The 23,396-nt window shown below is 37.3% G+C and overlaps 1 protein-coding gene across 6 annotated transcripts in view; it reads right to left on the bottom strand.

The window, feature by feature from the left end:
• COL11A2 (collagen type XI alpha 2 chain) overlaps positions 1–23,396 on the bottom strand; it is a 93,294-nt gene that overhangs the window by 43,758 nt on the left and 26,140 nt on the right. The window contains exons 2-18 of one of the 6 annotated variants that reach the window (XM_072429577.1): positions 18,767–18,934; positions 18,098–18,308; positions 15,576–15,738; positions 12,358–12,489; positions 9,642–9,758; positions 6,822–7,037; positions 5,831–5,977; positions 5,257–5,445; positions 4,244–4,303; positions 3,298–3,339; positions 3,140–3,202; positions 2,956–3,030; positions 2,516–2,602; positions 2,371–2,427; positions 1,860–1,913; positions 440–493; positions 72–125 (exon numbers count right to left, since the gene is read on the bottom strand). In XM_072429577.1, coding sequence (XP_072285678.1) covers positions 72–125; positions 440–493; positions 1,860–1,913; positions 2,371–2,427; positions 2,516–2,602; positions 2,956–3,030; positions 3,140–3,202; positions 3,298–3,339; positions 4,244–4,303; positions 5,257–5,445; positions 5,831–5,977; positions 6,822–7,037; positions 9,642–9,758; positions 12,358–12,489; positions 15,576–15,738; positions 18,098–18,308; positions 18,767–18,934 — 1,889 coding nt within the window. The remainder of the gene's footprint in view (positions 1–71; positions 126–439; positions 494–1,859; positions 1,914–2,370; positions 2,428–2,515; positions 2,603–2,955; positions 3,031–3,139; positions 3,203–3,297; positions 3,340–4,243; positions 4,304–5,256; positions 5,446–5,830; positions 5,978–6,821; positions 7,038–9,641; positions 9,759–12,357; positions 12,490–15,575; positions 15,739–18,097; positions 18,309–18,766; positions 18,935–23,396) is intronic. The other 5 variants (XM_072429573.1, XM_072429572.1, XM_072429574.1 and 2 more) reach the window with 5 other exon arrangements.

The raw sequence follows: 23,396 nt of genomic DNA, 5'->3' as shown, positions 1-23,396 counted from the left end.
TAAAAATGTACATGATAAGATGTAATGACAATAACAAGAAATCACAAAAGTCAAATGGACGATGAGTTTACCTTGCTGCCAAATTCACCAGGTAGGCCACGAGCCCCATCAGCACCAGAGCGGCCCTGCAAAATAAGATATGAATGTATATAAGCTCTTAGATTGTAAGCTATTCAGGGCAGGTTGTAACCTCCTCCTGTGTCACTGTCTGTATCTGTCTGTCTTTTGCAACCCCTATTTAATGTACAGTGCTGCATAATATCTCCATGCTATATAAATCCAGCTAATAATAATAATAATTAAATATCAAAACCTAAAGAAAGTAACATTCATAAGAATAAAAGCTTGTTGTGTTTTGTCATAATAGTTGCTAAATTTAAACTATTTGTAGTATTTATTATTAATAACCAATATCAACATCAGGAAGATGGATACTTACCCGTCTTCCGGGTTTTCCGGGAGGTCCAGACAAGCCCTGTGGTCCTCTTGGTCCCTAGTACAAGTAATAAAAAATGTTAGAAATATTGTATGTTCCTTTACTTTACTTGTATCATGGTTTGTACTCCATTGCTACAAAAGTTTTAATTTTACCTACTGGCAATATTTAGCAGTGCTACATTACATGTTGTTGATGTATATATTAAAGAAAATAAATATTTATTGTTTTTTTTCACTACTCTCCTTCAGTAGTGCTTTTGCAATGGGCTGTACACAAATTCTGAATTTTTCACAGTTATACCCATTTATAGAGAACCATAATTTGATATCTAAAATTCCAAAATTATAAATATACCATTCTCCTAAAACATGAAAAATACACCAATCCGTAGGCAACCCAAGCACTGGAACTGTCCGCTTTTGCAGTAGAATATCTGTAGTCAATAGATCAAAGCTTTTCTGACTTCAATCATTTAATCATAAACAAGCAAAAATCATGTTTTTTGTTTTTTTTATGAATATGAATTACATACGTATTTTCACTTCATTCACTAAGCTATGTAGAATTTCTTTGAAAGGATTATTCTTCAAAAGTTCAACAGCCTAAACTCCAGATACCTTCTGGCCTACATTTCCATAAATACTGAAAAGAGCTATAATCTGTATATTTCCAATGTCATGTCTTCTATTACCACTTGTTAGAACAGTGGCATGATTTCTAATTTTAGATTCGAATGTGAGCATGGAGGCCACATATCGGTATTTGCTTTTTGCCTAAGAAGGTTGTTTTTTGTTTTATAGTAAAGTTGCACAATGGCTGGGCCTCAGCAGGCAGCCGATAGATTATGAAAACCAATAATAGTACATATTTTGCCAGCACTACATACTTGGGCATACCAATCAGCATACCAATCATTCTGAGCAATGTTTGATCCTATTGGTATTCCTGTGGCGCCACAGACACAAAATCATAACCCAATCAGGTAGAAAACAGCAAGCTATTGAGTCTGCCTGTCTTTTGTGTGATAACAGAAGTTTTTGGGATTTTTGTATTTCATCCAGAGGTGAAGTTCATTTACAAGGAGGCATAGACTATTTTTAAATAGTTATCTAAAAAAAGGCTAAAAAGAACATTATAAAAGTACTAGCCTGGAGGCCAGGAATGACAGCACCTGACAGTCACTCCAGACTTATTAGAGGATTGTTTGCATCCTATTCATCTGACTAATTATAAATGTATGGCTTTTAATTTTTCACCACTTTAATTTTCTGTGTCTACTTTCTAATTCTCCAGTCTGCCCAACATTTCCATCACCAGGTATAAAAACCAGTGCGCATCAGTGTTGTACAACAGATACCTCCACATTTTTACATGTGTGTAGGTAAGTTAGACAACAATGTTTATGTGCTTACTTAATTACCTGAGAACCAATATCTCCAGATTCTCCCTTTATTCCAGGACTTCCTGTTGGACCCTGAAATGACAAACCAAACACAAAGAAAAATCAGGAAAAGATACAGACAAATCTTCTAGCTTCATTGGTAAAGAGACCTACAACAGGTACTTATTTGCAAACCTATAAAGAGATGGAAAACGTTGAAATTCAAGAGAGGATGTTTTAGTTGTTGGAATATCTAAAACATAGATAATGTAAAGGTGGATTGACCATTTAATTAGGCTGGACACTCAAAGAACATAGATCATTCACCGTGAGAGATTCTATAACCCAACCATTCACATGGATATGCAGTAGTGCAATTTGGGTGGAATCCAAATAACCTCTGATATTATTAATGCCCTCAACCTACATTTAAATGTTGACAGTGGATCACTGAGCCAAGGGCTTCATAGCTTTGTGTTCACACTATCAACAACTTTGTGTTGCTCATTCTAGGAGTGTGGACTAAAAGCATATAGGTAGAGTTGCTTACCAAAGGTCCAGATCTTCCTGTATAGCCCATTGGTCCTGGGGGTCCACGTAAAGCCAGCTGTCAAAGACAAAAAGGTAAGAAAGAGAAGACATAGCATACTTTTTTACTGGAAAAACAAATTAGTTGTGAGATGTTAATGACTTACTCTGGCCTGCTGTAATATAGCTGCTGCCTGAGCTTCTTGTGCAGACACTACTGGGCCTTTGTCACCACCGCCGCTTCCAAATCGGAACTGCGGAGATTAAGTGGAAAAATTATGAGCTAACTCTTGATGTGGTAGAGCATTGTGATTGTAATAACATGTCATGGAAAAACAACTGTTTGTAAAAAATTTTAAATAGAAAAAATAGGAGTTAGAGGCTTTGCTGTCCCTACTTGCAAAATTGATCCTCATTTCCGGTTAGGATAAGAAATGATTAGAAAAAAATTGGGGAAACCAAACCCCACCACCACCTTCCTCCTATTTTCTCCAAGTACAGGTCAACATGTAAGTGAATATTTCCCTAATAGATTAAAAAAACAAATAAAAAAACTAACAGAAAGTGTAACTCTCTTTGTCTTCTAAATTTCAACAAACAGACTTACCGGAAGCATGACAGAGCTCCCAGGTGGTCCAGGCAATCCGTTGGCTCCAGGGAGACCAGCCCGACCTGGGGGACCCTTTAAGTGTAAGGAAAACGATATCAAAGTTAAAATACTGTGCTATGATGGTAGGTGAGCTTTAAAAATGTACATACATATTTTTAACATTCAAATTCCAATTTCTTACCCTCTCTCCAGGGTCACCAACAGGTCCAGGATGTCCTTGTATTCCAGGGGGACCTGTGTGACCCTAAAATGACACAAAATACATTTTCAAATATTTTAACCAGTTACATTACTCTTATACACCTTCACATCTGGTCCTTATAATGAAATGATACTTACTGCAGGTCCTTCTGGCCCTGGTGGACCTTCAACCAGCATTCCCTGGAAAAGCAGACAAATAAATGGCAATCTATTAGTTTTTAATGACGATAATCAAAGAAGTAACCAGCATAAAAAAACATTATTCTTAAAAAACTGATACAAAAGCGTATGTGGTATATTAACCTATTTGTATTTTTACCTTACTAAATTATCAGCTTGTGATTGATAAGATTTTTATATTTGGCTAGCATATTAGTGTCCGCAGATATAGAGCTATTTCATCTGCAAAATATTTCAGCTATCTTAAGTCTGGACACATTTTTGACCTCTACAGGCAACTGTAGACTGTTTTTTTTTTTTTTAAGAAAAATTGATTAGCTCCCATGGGTTATCTGAGCTAATCATTACTGTTGTCTTCTCAAGCAAGTTTACCTTTAACCTCTTACCTAGAATGCACTATAACTTTCTCAGGATTCAATATGCTATCACTACTTTACTTCTTATATCTTCAAATTATAGTTATGGTGTAAGGGCCAGGGAAAATTATTAAGCCTTAGTTCATCCAAAAGATATATGATTGTTATTGGTAGGGTTGCGTGGACTGGATCATCCCTCAACTTCCAATATGCCTTCCTGCAACAGGAAGATCTCCTTACCATAAGTTACAATAAGTTTTTGTCCATATTGGGTGTTACTACCTACCTGTGCATGTTTCAGCTCTAACTGTTGCATTTTCCATAAAAAAATATAAAATAAAATAAAAAATTGACTATAGAGGACACCCCTTTAAAAATTCTGTGAAAGGAGTGCAGACCAAGGAATTCTAATGCAAATCTTTTACTAGTGGTAAGAGACAAGAGACTGTTTTGGGCAACCATAAAGAGTTGTATTGAGGCAGGTACAGTTAGCACTTCATTTTTTGGTTTACACGCTGTGTTTGAATTGAATAATAAATTTCACTTACTGGCTCTAGGGCAGCGGGTTCTCCTTTCTCTCCTTTCACCCCACGGGGCCCACTGACGGCCTGAGGGTAGCACACATATAACCACAAAGATGTAGATATTTAATATCACTCAGACATTATAGTTCACTTTTCTACTTAACTAAACTAAGTCCAGTTAAAGTAAAAGAAAAAGTCTAACAAGTACAAATATAAAAACCTAATGCAATTCCATGATGAATTTGCCATGTTATATTATATTTTCAGATAGAGAGGAGCAGTTATTCAACAATACCAAATCACAGTCCTTGGTTTAGCCATTGTATAGGCTTCTAGAACATGCCAAAAGCTATCCATTGATAATGCCAAAAATAATCCATTGAGGGCACAATGGTGCTATCAGAATTGTACTTTTATCAGCAAAGCTGCAATGCTCAAGGCATCAAAAACACTATTAGGATCATAAAATTCCAGAAAATGTTGAGAATTCTATGATGCCATAAGCGGGAGTCAGAACTAATCCATAGTGGACCCCAGTGGTCAAGGTGTCATTGAGCAGCATGACATCCTTTGGTCACACAGGGCTCTAACTGGATTGGTTGTTTTCTGACAACCAATAATAAAATGTTACATGACAGCAACATCATAAAATAAATCTGAGCAAATGAAAATGACAAAGTAAAAGCAGCAGGACAAAAGACAAAAGACTTCCAGTTTGGAGGACACCAAAGTATCCATCCAGAAGAACATGTAGACGCACACAGTGTAAAATGTGTGATCAGCTACGGAGGATAGTAGGAAGTGAGAACTAAACACAAGAAGGTTACATAAAAGGAGCAAAATGATTTAACAAAGTTATTGGACAAAGATATAATGATGAACAAGACAAAGGGGACAGACATGGACAGGTAACACAAAGAAAGGACGTAAGGACCAGAGAGGAGACGAAAAACGTTTTTTTGTATTGCTCAGAGTCTCACAAAGTTTTTAGAACCCAATTTATTGAAGTTTAAAGGACACTATACAGGGAGACTTACACCTCCACTCTCAGGAGTCTCTGCAGAGAGGACTGGGCCAAGTTGTGAGCTTTCCGAGCCCTCATGATAATCCTTGTACACATACTCATAGTCCAGACCGACAGTTGGATTTTCCTCCTCTCCAATTACATATTCCTCTATGAAGGAATCGCTACCCTTGACATCTGTAGAAGGAGCTTGTTCCTTTTCCTTCCAAGGGGGCAAATAAGTCAAGAATAAAGATAATGGAAAGAGTGATAAAAGGAGGTACAAAAGGGATCTAGTAACAAGTACTGAATACAGATGAAAAGAATAAATATTTGGCCCAAGCCTTTTGTGAAATGGGTGGCTATGGGATGTTAAATCAATACAGGTAAAATTTTTTCATGATGGTGCTCTCTTTGTGAGATAATGAGGAGGAGTAGGCCATAGCTTGAAATCATAAAAATAGGTAAAAACTAAACCTCTGAAAATGACATTAGGTTCCTCCAGTTCCAGTTAAAGGCTAAAGCCTGAACGATAGGTGGCCAATTCTTGTAAAGCCACTACACTAATGTGTGATTATTAAGCTTGTGGTGGAAAAGCCAGTTATTACCTTTGGATCTGGTATAGTTTCAGGTGTGGGCTCTTCCTCCCAAGCCCCATAAACTTCCTCGTCATATGGCGATACAGTATAATCAAGGCTTTGCTCTACTAAGGTAGGTTCAGGGGTCATGATAGGTTCAGAGGGAAGGGCAGGATCCTTGGTAACCACAGAGAATCATAAAGTTGAAGATGCAAAGAGGAGTCAAAGCATGAAGAAACAGCAGTGGGAAACAATGGAGAAAGATAGTATGAAAAGAAAAACAGAGCAAATAAGGCAAAGTTGTTTGGATTTAGGGAATGAATCAAAGAGAAATGGGGAGAAAAGAAAATTTCAAGCATTAGTTTATTATCAACTTTTGCCTCTCGTACTAGAGGACAATAAAGTCAACATCTCATCACTGATTCACTTAAAAGGGTCATTATCAGCCCAGTTGGCAAAACATATCAGAGCGTTGTGATGATGAACCCCATGGTGAATCAATTCATGTGATGATCACCCATTATAAAAATTGGGTAAACAGAGGCATTGCAATCATTCATCTAATGTAACAAAACAGTTACACAAATAGCAAAAGAGAGGCCTCTGAAAGAAACAAAACAGGACAAAATGTGATAACAATAAGTAATACACAAACAAAATCAACCTAAAAGTAACCAACAGTGGATAATTCTTTTCTTTTCCCTGTTTATCAAAATTTTATTTAAATTTAGTCTAAGAACGTGTAAAGTAAGCTGGTTTTACATACTGTTCTGTTTAGAAACAGAGACCTCATCTTTTGCATGAACAACAATGAATGAGCCCCAAGCATGAAACAATAAGCATAGAGCAGGCATCACTAACAAGTTGTATAACACAAACATACACAAACAACATCTCCAAGTAGGTTGCCCATATCCCCTCTGTAAAAAGGTCATGGGATGATGGGAGTGTGGTGGGGCAAAGGGGGTCATGTATGTCAGATCACGCCAATGGGATCTGCATACTTTGATTTTTTCTCTACCTGCTGGTAACTATTCCCCACGTTCCTCCTCTTGGCACCAGCGAATTTTTTCTTGGGTTGGGCTTTGCCCACAGTATTTTTCACAGGGGTGTTTCGCTTGGCGGGGGCCTTGCCTGCAACACCGTTTTTCGACTTGCTGGTAATCTTGGCAGGAGGAGGCACCTTTGGCTTCGACTTGGTGGCTGGTGGCTTGTTTTGCTTTTTGGCTTTGTTTTTCTGCCAGTAGCCAAGGCAGATATGATAGTAAGGAGGGTATTGTTTTATTTTCAGGGCAGGTGGTAATAATTGAGAACAAGTGACACACAGATAAAAATGGTTTGGAAAGAAAGAGAGAGAGAAACAGGCATGAATACAACATGTCATGACCAGACGATGTTCAAAGGATGTAGAAACTAGGTGTCGCCCAGCAAGGAAAAGTAAGGGGACTTCTTATTATCCCATTCAAACAATTCCTACAAGAATTTCCACCAACAACAGGTGGTTGGTGTATTTAATATTCTGCACTACACTGCTAAAAAGTCTAATAAACAATTACTGAAGCTAAACTTAGGAATTAGAAACAATGATACTGCATAATATAGAAGATATTCATTATAAAAAGTATTTTGATAAAATGGTAATTCCATGTCTATAGCAAACATGATGGAAACAGAATACACAAGTAAACTGAACCCAAGAAACAACTACATGCATAAAAGCCAAACTGACACATTATGCATAATTCAACAACAGAAAATATTTTATATTAATAGCCACACAATGCTGAAAAATATGCAGCTAAGAAATGGAAAACAACACATATAATGGATGCAGAACATGGCTAGATTCATAAATCAATGTACAATTTCATATGCAGCATTCTTCCATGCAAATATGCACACAAACAAAGTGGAAAGTTAAACACAACGGTCCATAAAAATGCAGAATTAAACAAATTATTAGTATAAGAATCCATGTTCTAATTGTGAATAGGTGAGAAACAGAAAACATTACTATTAATATATTTTAAATTTTAATTAATAATTACCTACATTATACAAACAAATACACAAAAATTGGAAAATGTGAATATTAATATTTTTCCTATGAAATGTATTTAAAAATAAAGTTATGGAATGAAATATTTGCAATAATTGTAAGGCAGTTCTTCTACACAAATAGGTGCTTTTGAAATGTTTTGAAAATTAATTTTTTGAAAAAGCATGAATAAAACTTATCAATGTGTATTAGTTTAAAAGGGACTAGTATTTTATAAATCACAAGTGAAAAAAAGAATGTATTTATATGAAGCAAAAATGGCAAAATAGTTAATTGAATGCAAATTGTTAGTAGGTTAAGAAATATTAAGTGAAATGTATGATTATTAAATGGCTACATGGGCCAGTTACACTTAGAAATAAATAATTAATCAGTCAATAAATAAAGATAAAGGTAATATCTTTTTTTTATTATATTTTATATTTGTATTTATTACTGACAGATTACTTAATGAAAAAATTTAAAAATCGTGTTTTTACTACTTGACCTTTGTCAATCATTTAAAAAAAAAAAAAATTAATTTTATTTTGGAAATGAATTATTGCAATAGGCATTAATATTATGAAAAATGAATATGATGTAATATTATTAAAAAATCATGACAAAAGTATGATCGTTAATACATTAAAAAATTGACATAATTAAAACAGGATGAAATGTATTTATTAACTATAATAAAATATATATAATAATTATAATAACATAGGAACACTAAGTTATTTAGGGAATAATAAATAAATAAAAATGTAATATTTTAATGAACGATAAGTGGATGAATCATAATCATAATATTTGAAACTGAAGAGAAAGAAAAGTGTGCCATAGTGAGAATGAATGGAGAGCCAAAAAAGATGAATTGGTGAAAATATTATTTCATGAAATACAGAGCAAGAGCATAAAAGAAAGAATGTGACAAATGTTAGTTAATTAACTAATGAAATTAATGAAATGCATGAAATATTATTCTGAAGGAATGAATGAATGAAAACCAGAACTTGAATGGTAAAGTGTAATTTAACATTAAAAAGTAATGATCCTTAGATGTCTACATAGATGTTTGCCTAGTTTCTTCAAAGACTTGAAAGCACCTACATCTGAGGCATTCCGAAATGCAAACACTGTATTGTTGCAAGGTAAGTTAAGGTCTGGCCCAATTCCTTTGGGTTCCCAGTGTCAATATCATTAATGTGCAATAAGAAGTTGCCAAAGATGAAAGAGTTCAAGCTGGGCTTAAACATGAGATCTGTGCCTTGGTTAGGTGTTCCTGTGGCATTACATCTAGGTGGCTACTTTGTATTATTTTAGGAAACCACAAATAAATATTCACATTTTACCAACTGTAAAAATCTACCTGATATTTTATGTCTCTAGTCGATTCACTTTTTGATATTTTAACATGTTATTGAGAAAAAATAGTAATATAAGACATGCAAAGGATTGAAATTAAAACAATGAAGTACATGTGTAATAATAAACAAAAAAGACAACACATAACAAATACAACAGGGAACACAAAACATGCGATGACATACCCATCATACAACTTTGAGAATAGACCTCAATGCACCTGCTGGATTTCGGACATGGGTAAAAAGTTTTATAGTTTTAACCCTTTACAGAAATTGAGCTAATTGATGTTTTTGCTTTACTTTTGCTAAAACGTTTTTAATCCCCTTTATTCCTGGCTGGGCAGCCTCCAGTTAACAATTAAACATGGCAGATGGAATGGGATGGACCAACACACAACACCAGGATGCACAAACCAACACATCCATTGGTTACCTTCTCCACTGTGTCCCTCTCAGGGGCACTGATTTCAGTAGGTGGGATAGGCGTCCCTTCCTCCTTATTGTCATAATAGTAGGGATACTCGTAATATTCCATCTCTTCCTCTGCATACTACATATGGCGGGAGGGGGAAATGGGGGTTAAGCATAGAGAGAAGACAATAGTGCCATTCCATGAGGGAAGTTTATAAAGACCCACACAATATCATTTTTTCGTATAATCTCTACAACATTTGATATTAAGTTTTGGACATTTGTTTATATTGTTTCAATAAATTTCTGCACCAAATACACATTACACACCAAAGGCACATCCAGATCTGAATTTAATATCTACATGTTAAGTTAACGCAATAATGTGTGAGTCTTTGTAGATTTCCCCTGTTAAGGGATTGTTTTATAGGGATAGCAAAGCCATGAAACATTGTAAGGAACATAAATCAGTTTGAAAATTTGTATTAAAAAAATCAATCAAATTTTTGTTGGTTTTCAAAATTTGGAAGAGGGTGGAACCCCTATCAGGATTTTATTGTCAGCTATATCTGTGTTGATTGTTGTTACAGAAAATGAGAGTAATTCATGTTTCACGGCCAGCTTCAGTAAGATCACACAAGGTTCAATCTTACTCAATCTCTTAACACAGTTAACAAAGTTAATTTACCATGAGCAACAACAACAAAGAAAGAAGCTTGAGAGGTGGTCCTGTTGTTGGAGGAAGAGGTGTGTTCTTGTGAAAAATTAATATTACATTATTTCATGGCATCAACACAATGTCCACAAACGGATTCAAAGAGCATCAAGTGCCACAGAAATTCACCAAGAATTGGTTCACATTAGCGAGCGCACCTAAACTCTGTTCCTAAATTACAGGAATGAACGGAAATTGACGAGGGACATAGTCTCTACAAGGATATACACTTAATGGGCCTGATTTATTAAGGCTCTGGAGAAGATAGATAATCATGGGAGAACTTGGGTGATCCAGCAAACCCTGAATGGACCAGATCTATGCCAGGTTTGCTGGATTACCCAGATACATTCAAGATAGCCTATCTTCTCCTGCCTTGGAGAGTTTTTGATAAATCTGGCCCATTATTCTCTAGTCTTCTGCAAATTTATTTATTTGGTTATGTGGAATACTTTTTACTTGGTTGTGTTTGGAGTAATGTTCGGAGCACACCAACATTAGCATAGATGGCAAACTGATTGTTACAACACTATAGTGCAATGTTTCTGGGCCTAAAGGATCCCTTTATCAACAACGACCAAAACAGACCAAATTAAATTTTTAGTCCAGTATAAGATCTCCTACCTTTATAAACACCTTCAAGTAGATTAATGGTTATAAGTATTTACTTGTTAATTTTACTACTTGTGTTTCTGGAGGTGAGGAGATCTGTGAACTGTGTTATGGTATTGTCACACTAAAATACGTATAGTTTCACTGATGTCTTTACATTTGTTGTGTTTTCTAGTCTACACAATGCATTAGGAAGATTTCTCTTCACTTCCTGTCCTGGTGACTGGTGCTACTGGAGGATAGGGAGGGATTTAAATCTTTCCACTACATAAAAACAAAAATAGCAAATATAACACATTTCTAGTAGTAAGAGAAGAGAGGCTTTTATTGCTGACTTTTTCCCCAAAGGCTCTTTATCTTGTCCTGCTGATGCCAATTGCACCAATTACTGGAAACTCAAGTGAAATCTTGCCAACAAGGGGCAGTGATTATAAAATAAAAATAGATTCTATCCATGTCTTATGCCGCTTTAAAGATAATTTGTTTGCCATCTCTGCCCTTATTGGAGAAGTAACCCCTCACTTCCTCAAGGTACGCTTCATCCGTTTAGGAAATTATTGTTTAATTCCTGGAATGGTAGAAAGACAGCTATAACAAGCTGACAAGGCTTATATATATATGTCTAAAAAAATATTTCAAAAAGTCTTATCTGGAGTTAAGATTTCATGTTAAACTAAATTTGAGAAAGAACAACATAAATCATGGTAATTTGTTGGGATGGGAGCTTTTGTGGAACACGTACACACGTCCCTACGATGACAAAAGTGATTAAAATAAATCTGTTTTAATAAAGGGTATTAAATGTAAATCAATGTATATTAGGAGTATGGGGTGGTATTAAATGTGCTCATAATGTTTTTTTTACCTGTATGGTAAGTTAAAAGTATACAAGACTTTGGTAAGCAACAGGAACAATATATCTGGTGCTAGCTTGCGGTTTTTTAAAGGAAAAGGAAACTTAACTACTCCTCTTTACTGGATAGTAATATTCGTACAAACACAATGTACACTATATTTACACCATATCCGAGTTTGTAAGGAACTGAATTGTTTAGAGTGTTAAAAATCATTGTCCATCATGTTGAAGGACAAAACTAATTCTACAAGAGATGCTGAAACTTGGCTTTAAATTCTCTTCTAAGTGCTCAGGTTTGCTACAAGTTTACTTTGGCATCACTGACATGGTATAAAGGTAACTGGCTGACCTATGTGGTATTCAAGATAAATCTCTAGATGAATCACAGAAAGAAATTTATGAATAACAAATCTGAACAGGTAGAAGGTAATAAAACCTTCTGGGTTTTCCCAGCCTCTGGACATTCTATAGAGCAGTTGTACAATAAAGAATATGGTACAAATCCCGGATCCCACAAAACTGCAAAGGACTCCTGACCACCCACAGACTACTTACATCTTGCCTGGTGTTGGGGTCCTGGGCTTGTGGTGTGTTCAGCAGAGCCGAGTCGCAGTCTGGACTGTAATGTTCACAGTAGTCGTAAGCAGCCTGAGCATTGCTTGCCACAAGAAGTTGTTGAATATCACCCTGGGGAGGAAACCACCATAAGATTATCACATTTCAGTTTCATTGGCCAAAAACTTTACTACCACTAGCTCCTTTTTGGATAGCAAACACAATGGGTGTGATTTATTAAAGATCTGCAGGGCTGGTGAAGATATACTTTCATCAGTGAACCTAGGTGATACAGCAAACCTGGAATGGATCTGAAAAACATTTGGACTGAAAACATTTGCTATCAAATCGCAAAGACTTTTAAGAAATATATGCCAGGTTTACTGGATCACCCAGCTTCACTGATGAAAGTGTATGCTCTCCAGCCCTAAAAAGTTTTAATAAATTAGGCCCAGTATACCTAAATCTAGTGACTGGTGTATACAAACATCACAATTAGGTGACAGATGTCAGCACTCATATATGGTTAGCACAGTTGTCTTGAAGCCCTGAGTCCATAGGTTTTAGCCCCACCATGAAGTGTGTAGATTCTCGGCATCCTTTGCTTTCTTCCCACAATCCAGAAATACATTAGCAGGTAATGTGTATATTGCACGTCCTATGTCATTCACGGATCCATCCTGGCGGATCTTTCAACTAAAGACTATGAACTATCGTAATACAATTGAAGGGGAGAGAGCACAGCGGGGTGTCACTCCGTCGTTCTCCCCTCTCCATAGAGCAGAACGGCGCTGAATGTCCAAGCTCATTCACTCTTTTGTCGTTGGAAAGGATCATAAAAGATCTATTCCAATGACAATTATTGAACATCTGTACTCAGCCTATGATAACTTGCTTAATAATATTTTTACTATATAATAATAATAATAACAATAATAATATAAAATAAAAGTAAATACTATTATAGTTGTAGTTCCTATTCGGGACCACACGGTGGTGCCAGTATTTTTAAAAAAATAAATTGCTCTTCTTTACCACAAGATGGCGCCTAGTATTATTCCATAATTACTTACGTTCCAGTAATTGCACGTGTGTCACATGGTGGCGTTGGTGTTCAATTTATTTCTCCTTTATTTATTTAATAAATGGCGTATTTAAGCAATGGCGCAAATGTTTTGATATTATTATTATTATTGTGTTGAAGTATCAGAATGCAAGTCATTCTGCAATGTGACCACACGGTGGCGCCAATATTTTGTTTCTAATTTGGAATATTGTTACACCAAGTTTCTCCCTTTTTGCCACACGATGGCGCGCACGCTCAATTATTACATTATTGGAATGTTAGCACACAAGTCATTGCAAAAAATGGCCACACGATGGCGCAAGTAATATTTTTCTTCTAAATTGGAATTGAACGTGACAGTAGTTTCTTATTTCTGCCACACGGTAGCACCAATATTCATTTGTGCAGTTAGGAATATTTTCATACCAGTAGTTACTCCTTTCTGACACACGGTGGCGCGCGCGTCCCATAACTGTATTAAATGTTTTAAACTTCGGCATATTCCGCAGTCATTCCGCAAAATGACCACACGGTGGCGCAAGTATTTTTTTTTTAATCATACGTAACAGTAATGACTTTTGTCTGCCACACGGTGCCGCCAAGATTGATATTTTTTTAACTTTGAATGTTGTTTAAGCAGTAGTTCCTTCTTTTAGCCACACGGTGGCGCCAATATTTATTTTTTCAAATGTGAAATAATGGTAATATTGTAGAGTCATTTTTCGCCACACGGTGGCGCCAACGTACACTTATTAAACATTTGAATATTTGCATGCAAGTCATTCTGCAAGCTGGTCACATGACGGCGCTCAAAGTCTTCAAATGTCCAGTAATGCGCTGGTAAGTAACTGATCATGAGCTGCAGATTGCCATTTCGCAGCCATTCTATTCAATGCTACGGTAAACTAGCAGGTCAGGAAATTATCAGATATTATCAGATATGCAGTGCACAGTGAATGCTGTGCTGGTATGATAATACAAGTAATTCCATACTAAAATAATTCTCCAAGAATTAATTCGTAACAATTTAACAACTAGCATTCGAAATGTGTACCACAGCGCCACTTTGTGGTGAAGAAAGGGAATGACAAATAGATGCTTTTTAATCTATAAATATGTTTACAAAATTATAATTAAACAAAATTTTGTGTAAAAAATTAGCTATTTAAATTTATTAACTGCTGTTTCTCAAACAACAGCAATTTCTGCTGCATTTTTAATGATATTCTGGATGTTTGTAGTAGCTTCAGGCTAACAAAGGCCCCCTTATGTCAGGATTCCTGGGCTGTATGGAGTCCAGGGTTCTCATCCAGCTCCCATGCTGCAGTTGTACACATGAAAGATCAATAGGAAAGCAGACAAGCCTTAGGAGGGGAATCTGGCGCAGGTTGCTGCTTTCCCACTAGCTGTTTGCAGTCGCCAATTGGATTGGGAACATTTGCCCCCCAGCCAACCGCTGTCACCAGAGCCAGCGAGCTGGGCCAGGTTGGATAGGCGGCTGTACAGTAGACATATTGGGGGTCTGCTGGCTGAGTCTCCAATGTTCCAGCAGCAAGTGGAAAAGCCAGGTATGTCATTTTATTTAAAGGGCACCATTACTCTGAGAAATCAGAATGCCGCCATTGCTGACCGCTCACTAATGGGTGCACCCAGCTCCCTCCTGCTAATATACACAGGTAACACATGAAATGCAACAAATAACAAATTTATGTACCTCCAGGCAAAGAGAGTGAGAAACGTTTAGTGACTTCACGTCATCAGGCTGTAACAGGAAGTGTTGCTACTGGCAGGATCCAGAAACTTGCAACAGATTTATAAAAACATTTTTCATACAAACAATTTGGTTTACATCCACTTAAATCTGCATGTACTAAACTACAAAAAACATTTGTAGTTTTGTGATGGGAAGGGTGAAAACTTTCTGTCTGTCTATTACTGTAATAATTTCCCCTGGCTTCCTGTCCCAGAGGTACAACAGGAAGTTGGGGAAAATCTCCCAAATGGAGGACACATTGGGTGGATAATATTTATTACTTGTCTCTAACATTCTGGATTTCTTTCTTGGGGAAAACAGCCACCAGAAAAAGCAGAGGGTACATTTCCTCAATGGAGACACTTTTTTTTTTTGTTTAGGTAACAGTTCCCTTCTCACCTCAAATGATCCTTCATCCAAAAACCTCATGCCGAATACAGTGATTCCTTTGGTGTCTACAATGGGTTTGTTCCCTCGCGGCAGTGATTTGGTTATCTTCTTCTTACAGTCCAATATTAAGGTGACGGACTTCTTCTGAACGCTCAGAGCAATGCGGTGCCATCTGGATTTGGGGACACAAAAGAAGGGAGAAGGTGAGGACACCCCGGGATATGACTGGGAATGCCAGATTCCGTACAACTTTATAAACAGAACACAAATTTTGATCCAATTTATTCTCGTAATTTTCTTTCCAAAATCATTTTACTGTAAGATTCTGAACATTCACCAAATCCTCCCCCCATTCTGTCACTGCCTTGTTAGAATTTGTGTAACAGTTAAGTTCCTGTATGCACCAAATCTGCAATTTACCACACTTAGGGGCTTAGCAATGGAAGGAAAAGAAAAGAGAAAGAAAACTGAAAGTGACAAATTTACAGTCAAGTTGAAGCAAATGAGAAGAGAAGTCAATCATAGAAACATAAAAAATGATACTTGATGATAAATGTGATGTTATATTCATGCTGCACTTATAAACTATCACAAACTGGATCATAAAGGGAACCTATCATGAACATGCAGCCAAAACAGTCACCTGGGGTTCTAAACTGCCCCCATGATGGGTGATTAAGGGCGGATTATTCCATTAACTGACAAATTTTGTGTATTATCCAACATAAAAAAATAAGTATTCTATAAAGTATTCATCAAGCCATTGTAAAGTACAGTCAGGGTTCCAGTCCTGAACTATATACATGTTCTCTTTATACAGAATGTGCCTGATGTTCCCACACTAATTATTATTATTATCATTATTACACAGTATTTATATAGCGCCATCATGTCACTAGCTGTCCCTCGAAGGAGCTCACAATCTAATGTCCCTACCATAGTCATATGTCATTAATACAGTCTTAGGACAATTTTTGGACGAAGCCAATTAACCTAACTGTATGTTTTTGGGATGTGGGAGAGTACCCGGAGGAAACCCATGCAGACACGGGGAGAACCTACTAATCTTCATACAAATGGAAACTATATTTGTTTCTATCAAGATTTCATCATTTTTGCTACGTTTATATTGACATCTTTGTGATAAAAGACTCTCTGATATTTTTGGAGGACACTGGCAAGTTCACTGACCTACTTTCTGTCTCAGCTGAACTATTTGGACACGCTTCCCCTGCTGGACCATACGCAGGAAATAATAGAGAGTCGCCAAAGGGTCACTGAGGACCACATGTTAACGTGTGGCCCGAGGACTTACTAGGGCAAAGGGGAAAGCAGAACGCACTGGTGAGATGTGTCCTTGAGGGTCCTGGATTGCTGATTAACGGCAGCACAATATTAAACCCTACAGCGGGCAATTTTCCCCATAGTCTGAGATAAAGGGCCCGATATATTAAAGCTCTCCAAGGCTGGAGAAGATACACTTTCATCAGTGAAGCTGGATGATCCTGGTATGGATTTCCTAAAACTAATTTTCTACGTGTTAGCAAATGTTTTCAATCCTGGACCAGATCCATTACAGGTTTGCTGGATCACCCAGCTTCACTGATGAAAGTGTATGCTCTACAGCCTTGGAGAGCTATAATAAATCAGAGCTAAAGAGTTCAATGTTGGGAATTTGCAAAGTCATGGATAATAAGTTCTCTTTGAAGGTCCCTGCTTGCTACAATAAATCACAGCAACAAATGACTGCAGGAAACCAATAATAATTTTTTGGAGAGGTTGAAGAAGGCCTGTCAAGTTCTAAAAGCACAATTCCAACATCTCCAACTGAATGATATAAAATGTATAAGCAGAGGTTAAGTTCTTCAGGGCAGGGTCCTCTCCTCCCTCTGTGTCACTGTCTGTATCTGTCTGTCTTTTGCAACCCCTATTTAATGTACAGCGCTGCTTAATATGTTGGCTCTATATAAATCCTGTTTAATAATATTAGGCAGAAGTTACTTTAGGTGATCAATACATGTGAATGTGAAAACAATCAATGGATCCAAGAATCTAAGAAGCTGAAATTATATGCAAATTTAGACTTTTCTTTTATGTCAAGCTTTGCCCTCCTTCCTTCTGAACATTTGTGCTACAGGCAAGCAAGACAGGGACTCTTTGGAAAGCTTTCTAGTAAGTACTTATAGTGACAGTCTCTTGATTTTTGACCATTTGGTAAGAAGAAATAGAACAATTAGCTCGTCATTAACTTGGGGAGCTGCACCTTCCCTGACAACCAGTCTGTACAAAGGTTTTCCTGCAGTCCACAGCTATTCAATACAAGTTAATGAGTTTAAGTCTTTGACTGCTCATTTCATCAGCAAGATAATGGAAAAATAAACTTTTTTCATAGAAATCTTTAGTAAACAGCAGAGAAAGGTGAAATTAGCTGGAGTTGGTAAAAGACAATATATGGAGTAGAAGATAAAAGAGAGACGAAAGAAGCAGCATAGGAAATATTTAAGAATAAAAAGTGAGCCATGTTTACTGACTTTCCATCGGCCAGATTGACCCCGCTGAATATAGCATAGTCTTCAGGTTTGGGATTTCCATGCTGGTCTTCATACAGGAAGACAGGAGATTGTCCCACCTCTACTCCGATCTGTTGGGTTCCATCCCCATTGTAAATAGACAGAAGGAAGGCCTGAGTTCCAGGCTTCGCCCGGAATAGGGCCATAATAGAGAAGTCCTCTGGGAATTTACCTGCAAGAGTATAAAGTGTTAGCTCTGGGGACAAATGAAGGTTTCCCAATGGCAGGCTACTAACCCAGATGGGTTGGCTGACCTAATGGACCCCACCAATGTTTAGATTGAGATCATCACACTATATAAATGACACATGGACATCCAGCTAGGCCAATCATTATTGGTTATGATTCCTTACATTGGATATTTATTGGCAAAGGCCAGGCAAGTTCCTTATATTCTACCCATTGCTGAAATATCTACAGAATCTGATTAATGACTGAGCGAAAATCCTTGACAGCAATCAGCTTTCTGGAGCATAAGAAAATTCTCAGCCAAGTATTTGTCAAAGGACGATTGACCATAGGGGCGTTATCCTTCATTCCTGCCAGCCCTGTCCCTATCCTTCATTCCTGCCAGCCCTGTCCTCCTTTCATCCTTCCCCCCCACCAATGGTATGGGTAATATGCAGGTACCTGGGAATAACTGCCTCGTGGGGGCGCTAATCTGAGCTTGCTTTGAAATCTTGTAAGCCACATCTCCACCAGTGCTTGAACGGCGAGCCGGACAAAGGCCAGAGGTCTTCTTTACACCCTCGGGTTGTGCGTTAAATTTCAGGCCCTTCAGGATATCAACAGGGTCAGCTGTAGGAAAAAGAACAAAGAAGGAGATGAGCAAAGAGACACACAACTGGAGCATTTTCAGCACTAAAAAAAATAGTTTTCAGTTGACAATCCTATTGCACAGACAGATAATAGATTTCCTTTTACTTCTTGGTATGTGTTCGGGATAGGAGAAGATGGGACGCCTCCCCATTGGAAATATAGACAGTAAGGCTCAGACATGAAGTGCTATTCACATTGACGCATAAACAGAAACAAATCTTCGTAATATTTTTGCTCGTGTGCACAAATGACGTTGGCTTTTTATAATGTTCATGAAGCCTCAGGGTTCAGTGACCTACACAATAGCTTCCGTAGACCTGAATGGTAATACTTTCCAATGTCCAACGTCAGAGCAAAATGATTGCAAAGCCAGTGAAAGTATTCTGAAGGACAGCAGATGACCTTTTGCTGATATCCTTTGCTGTAGAACCCCAATAACATCACTAACATTCATAAATGCATCTTAACACCTCCTCCGAACCGCTTCCCGGATGCATACATTGGATTATGAGCCCTCTGAGGACAGTTAGTGGTGTGAACATGGACGTTGTAAAGCGTATAGGAAGATAAAAAATGGCGGAATATAAAAAAGAGATACAATTTTTTATTGAGTTGGTTATAACCCCCCCCCCCCCTTCCTTCCCTGGATTGGAGTCACCCCCTGTGACCTCTTTTCATATTGCCTGTGACACTATAATCCTACACATAGTGCTGAGCAGAGGTGTCCGTGGGGTCACAGCACTCTACAGAGAGTCATTGTTGCAGAGCATCGTAGATGTAAATTCTAACTGAATGACATTTAGCTTGTTGAAGTTCTGTGCATCACAAACAACTGACTGTTCTTTACATAAAATCCTTTATTTCACTTTTTTTTGTTGCAGATTAGTGCAGTTGATATTCTGCAGACTCTTTAGTGCACTTCCTATCTCCATGCATGTTAGTGGTCTCCATTGGAAGAACATGTGAACAGGTAGCTACAAAAAAAAACAATTAGGAGGTAGGAACTGAGTGTTGCCACCCTATAACAAGAAGTGCCTAAGCTATGTTCTTCATGGCAGGATCACCAGGGATTCCTTTAATCACAGAGTTGCAGAGTATTGCAGAGGGAGTATTAATATGGTACGGTGCTGCAGAATATTGCAGAGACAGGGCGTACATACACCCCAGACTATGGTGCCTCATGGAGAACTTCTGAGGTTTGCGGAGCCTCACAGGTGTCTGGACGTCGCAGGGCTGAGAGAATGGAAATTGGCAGCTGTAAATATTTCACAGTAAAAATGCCAGCAAAGTCTGTAATATCCATCAGCCGGGGCCTGAATACACCCTTCCCTGTACCCATCTGAGGAAATCTGCTTATATAGAGAATATCTTGTATACTTTCTATGGTCCTATACATATGAATCCCACAATGTATAGCACCAACACCTCCTTTGCACCCCATTACGTTACATGGGAACAGGAACACAGGTAGTTGTTTATGTATAGAAAATCTTTTTTCATTTTTTTTATTTTTTTGTCCTATACATTATTTTGAAGTTCTTCATGCATGTTTACCAATAGCAAATTCATGCTTTTTTGCTTCATTCTTTATAAAGTGTAATCTATAATTGTTTTGTTTTGTTTTTCAAAGTAAAACACCAGCCCGAAAAAGCAAAATAAAAATTGAATAAAAGATAATAAATAAAAAATAAAATAATAAGTAAGAAAACAAGCTGCAATATTCAACTTTTTTTTGCATGTCCATGTCCTCAAGTCTGATGGCCAGTATCAATCATTGTACTTCTTCTGGGCCCAGGTTATCCTGAAACTTTGATTGGACAGTATTCAGGTACTTTCACTTCCTTTTAAATAATAACTAAAAATGCTATATTAAAAATCAAAAAGCAGCATTCATGTTAAGTTATGGAAAGATGGATGGTTTGTGGATGCTTCTGAATAGAACAGGCAATGATTAGAACCCCTATTATGTTATTTTTCTCTGACATTTCACCCTTTCTACTGGGTCCTGGTTGCCATTATCACGGGTAAAGAAAGTCATGTGAAAGTTCAAAAAAATTGCAATTGTTACCAACACAGGACATAGGTGAATGTCTTCCAATAGAGACACTTGTGCTGGGGAATTCTCCCCATGTTTTGCATCTCTTGGTGAAAAAGTAAAAAGAAATGTTCCCAATGGAACACTTGGTTTTAACCCCTTCCCTACCCTACTCCAAGATTAAAAAAAGAAAAACATGTTAGCTTATTTAACCTAAATAGCTTGTTATTTGTGTAATTAAAAACATGTTTGATAGATATAGGATATATGTTATATTTATTTATTTAGATTTATGAACCATATTATAAAATAAAAATTTTGTTGCACACCTCTAAGGGACCCAAGCCAATGTTCTGATCACTATTTCCTGCTGTGCAGCATTGTATATCAATCATTTTTTTGTATTAGAAAGCACATAGTACCCAAATGTTTCTAAAAATTTCATATAAAGCTATATCAACCATTTAGACCTAAAAGCTAGAATCATAAATGTGTCAGTACCAAACTTACAAAAACAGAGCATAATCGTGCATCTGATTGGCCGGAGTAATTTAATTTACACTAGAGCATCTAACATTCGTAGCATTCCCTTTAATTCTGAGTAATCTGTATTCAGTGAATATTTGTTTGATGATTCACTTTTCAATCACAATTTAGGCTGTAAATGAATGTGGAGTTCATGGACTGTACACATGGGCATAACAAAAATATTGTCTTTGAATTTTTCAGCCAATATTTGGAAAGTGTATGAGTCACCACCATCTGTCTAAGCCAAGATCAGATATTGGCTACGTATGGAAGTAGCCATCATTTGAGGTCTGCATTGGATTTATTTTGTCTTCTTTTATTATCCAAAAAAAAAAGGAGTTATTTGGTGGCCCAATTATAGAGGTTCATTAGAACAACATCCTAGGTCAGATTTCCCCCCTAATAGAGATCTTATAATTTCGCTTTCTATCATAAATACTTAAGCAACTTGAAATATTTTAAGCAGTGATTTTCATATGCAAGCTTTAGGATGTCTTTCATATATTTTATTATGTAAAAGAAATGTGTGATGGCACAGCTCCAAGATATTGAGACAGATCTGGGAGACAGGAATATGGATTACATACACACAACGGTAATATCAGCCGGCTACTGCCTGACATTCCTCTAAACAGACAGCAGACAGAATGGTGAAAGCTACAGGTGAAAAGGGAAGGCCAGGTGAATAGGAAGGGAGATAAATAGGCCCGTTAAGGAATAGTGGCAAAGGGACAGGTGATGATTAGGAGAAAAATGGGACAAAGAAGGTGGAATGGCCAGCAAAATTGTACGGAAGAGAAGGAGGAAGGTTGGGGGAGCAGAGGGGATGAGTAGATGAGAAGTCAGCAAGGGGAGACAAAAGTGGAAGTTTTGGGGGAAGACAGTAAAAATGGAAGATTATAAGAAATGATGGGATGAGAACATAGAAGGGCAGTTGAATGGAATGAGATAGGAAGACACAGGGCGAAATGGAAGGGATAGCAGAAACATGCATAAGAAATGCTGGGGAGCAGCAGAGAAAATCAGGTAGGTACATTGAGATTTAGGAAAGACAAGGAAGAATTTTTGTAAAATGGAGCAAATAGGAAAGTGTAACTTTGGAGAAAGGGAGAGTAACTGTTTTAGGACATTGGGGGGAAGTTAGGGTAGAAAAGCAGGGAAATTGTAGAGAAGAGGAGAAATCAGAGGGATTGACCAGAAAAGATGGCGGGTCAAGACAATTGTAGAGAAGAAGTAAAATATCAGGACAATTGTAGAGCAGAAGTGAAATATCAGGACAATTGTAGAGAAGAAGTGAAATATCAGGACAATTGTAGAGAAGAAGTGAAATATCAGGACAATTGGAGAGAAGAAGTGAAATATCAGGACAATTGTAGAGAGAAGAAGTGAAATATCAGGACAATTGTAGAGAAGAAGTGAAATATCAGGACAATTGGAGAGAAGAAGTGAAATATCAGGACAATTGTAGAGAAGAGGGAGAAGGTAGAGAAAGGGATACTTTAGAAGGTCAGGGGACAAAGGGAAGGTTAGTAGAGTATCTGTAAAGAAGGTTTGAAGGGTTATTATTATTATTATTGCAAATGACAGACTAATACAGACAGTGATACAGGAGGAGAGGACCCTGCCCCGAAGAGCTTACAATCTAGTAGAGTTGGAAAAGGGAAGGTAAAAGATGGAAGATCAAGAAACAGAGTAGTAGATAAGGTGGGAGATCAGGGTAATGTGAAGGTAGAGAAGGTTCAGGAGACTAGAACAGCCCAAAATACACAGACATAGAGGAACGGCGCAGGGAAGGGGGGCAGACTAATGAAAGGAGTTGATGTGAATGGCAGACATTGAGTAACACGATTCTCTCAGTCTGCAGGACTTCCAACCAGA

The sequence above is a fragment of the Pyxicephalus adspersus genome, chromosome Z, assembly GCF_032062135.1.
Source record: "Pyxicephalus adspersus chromosome Z, UCB_Pads_2.0, whole genome shotgun sequence".
Classification (NCBI taxonomy): domain Eukaryota; kingdom Metazoa; phylum Chordata; class Amphibia; order Anura; family Pyxicephalidae; genus Pyxicephalus; species Pyxicephalus adspersus.
This window is presented reverse-complemented; position numbering and strand designations above follow the sequence as displayed.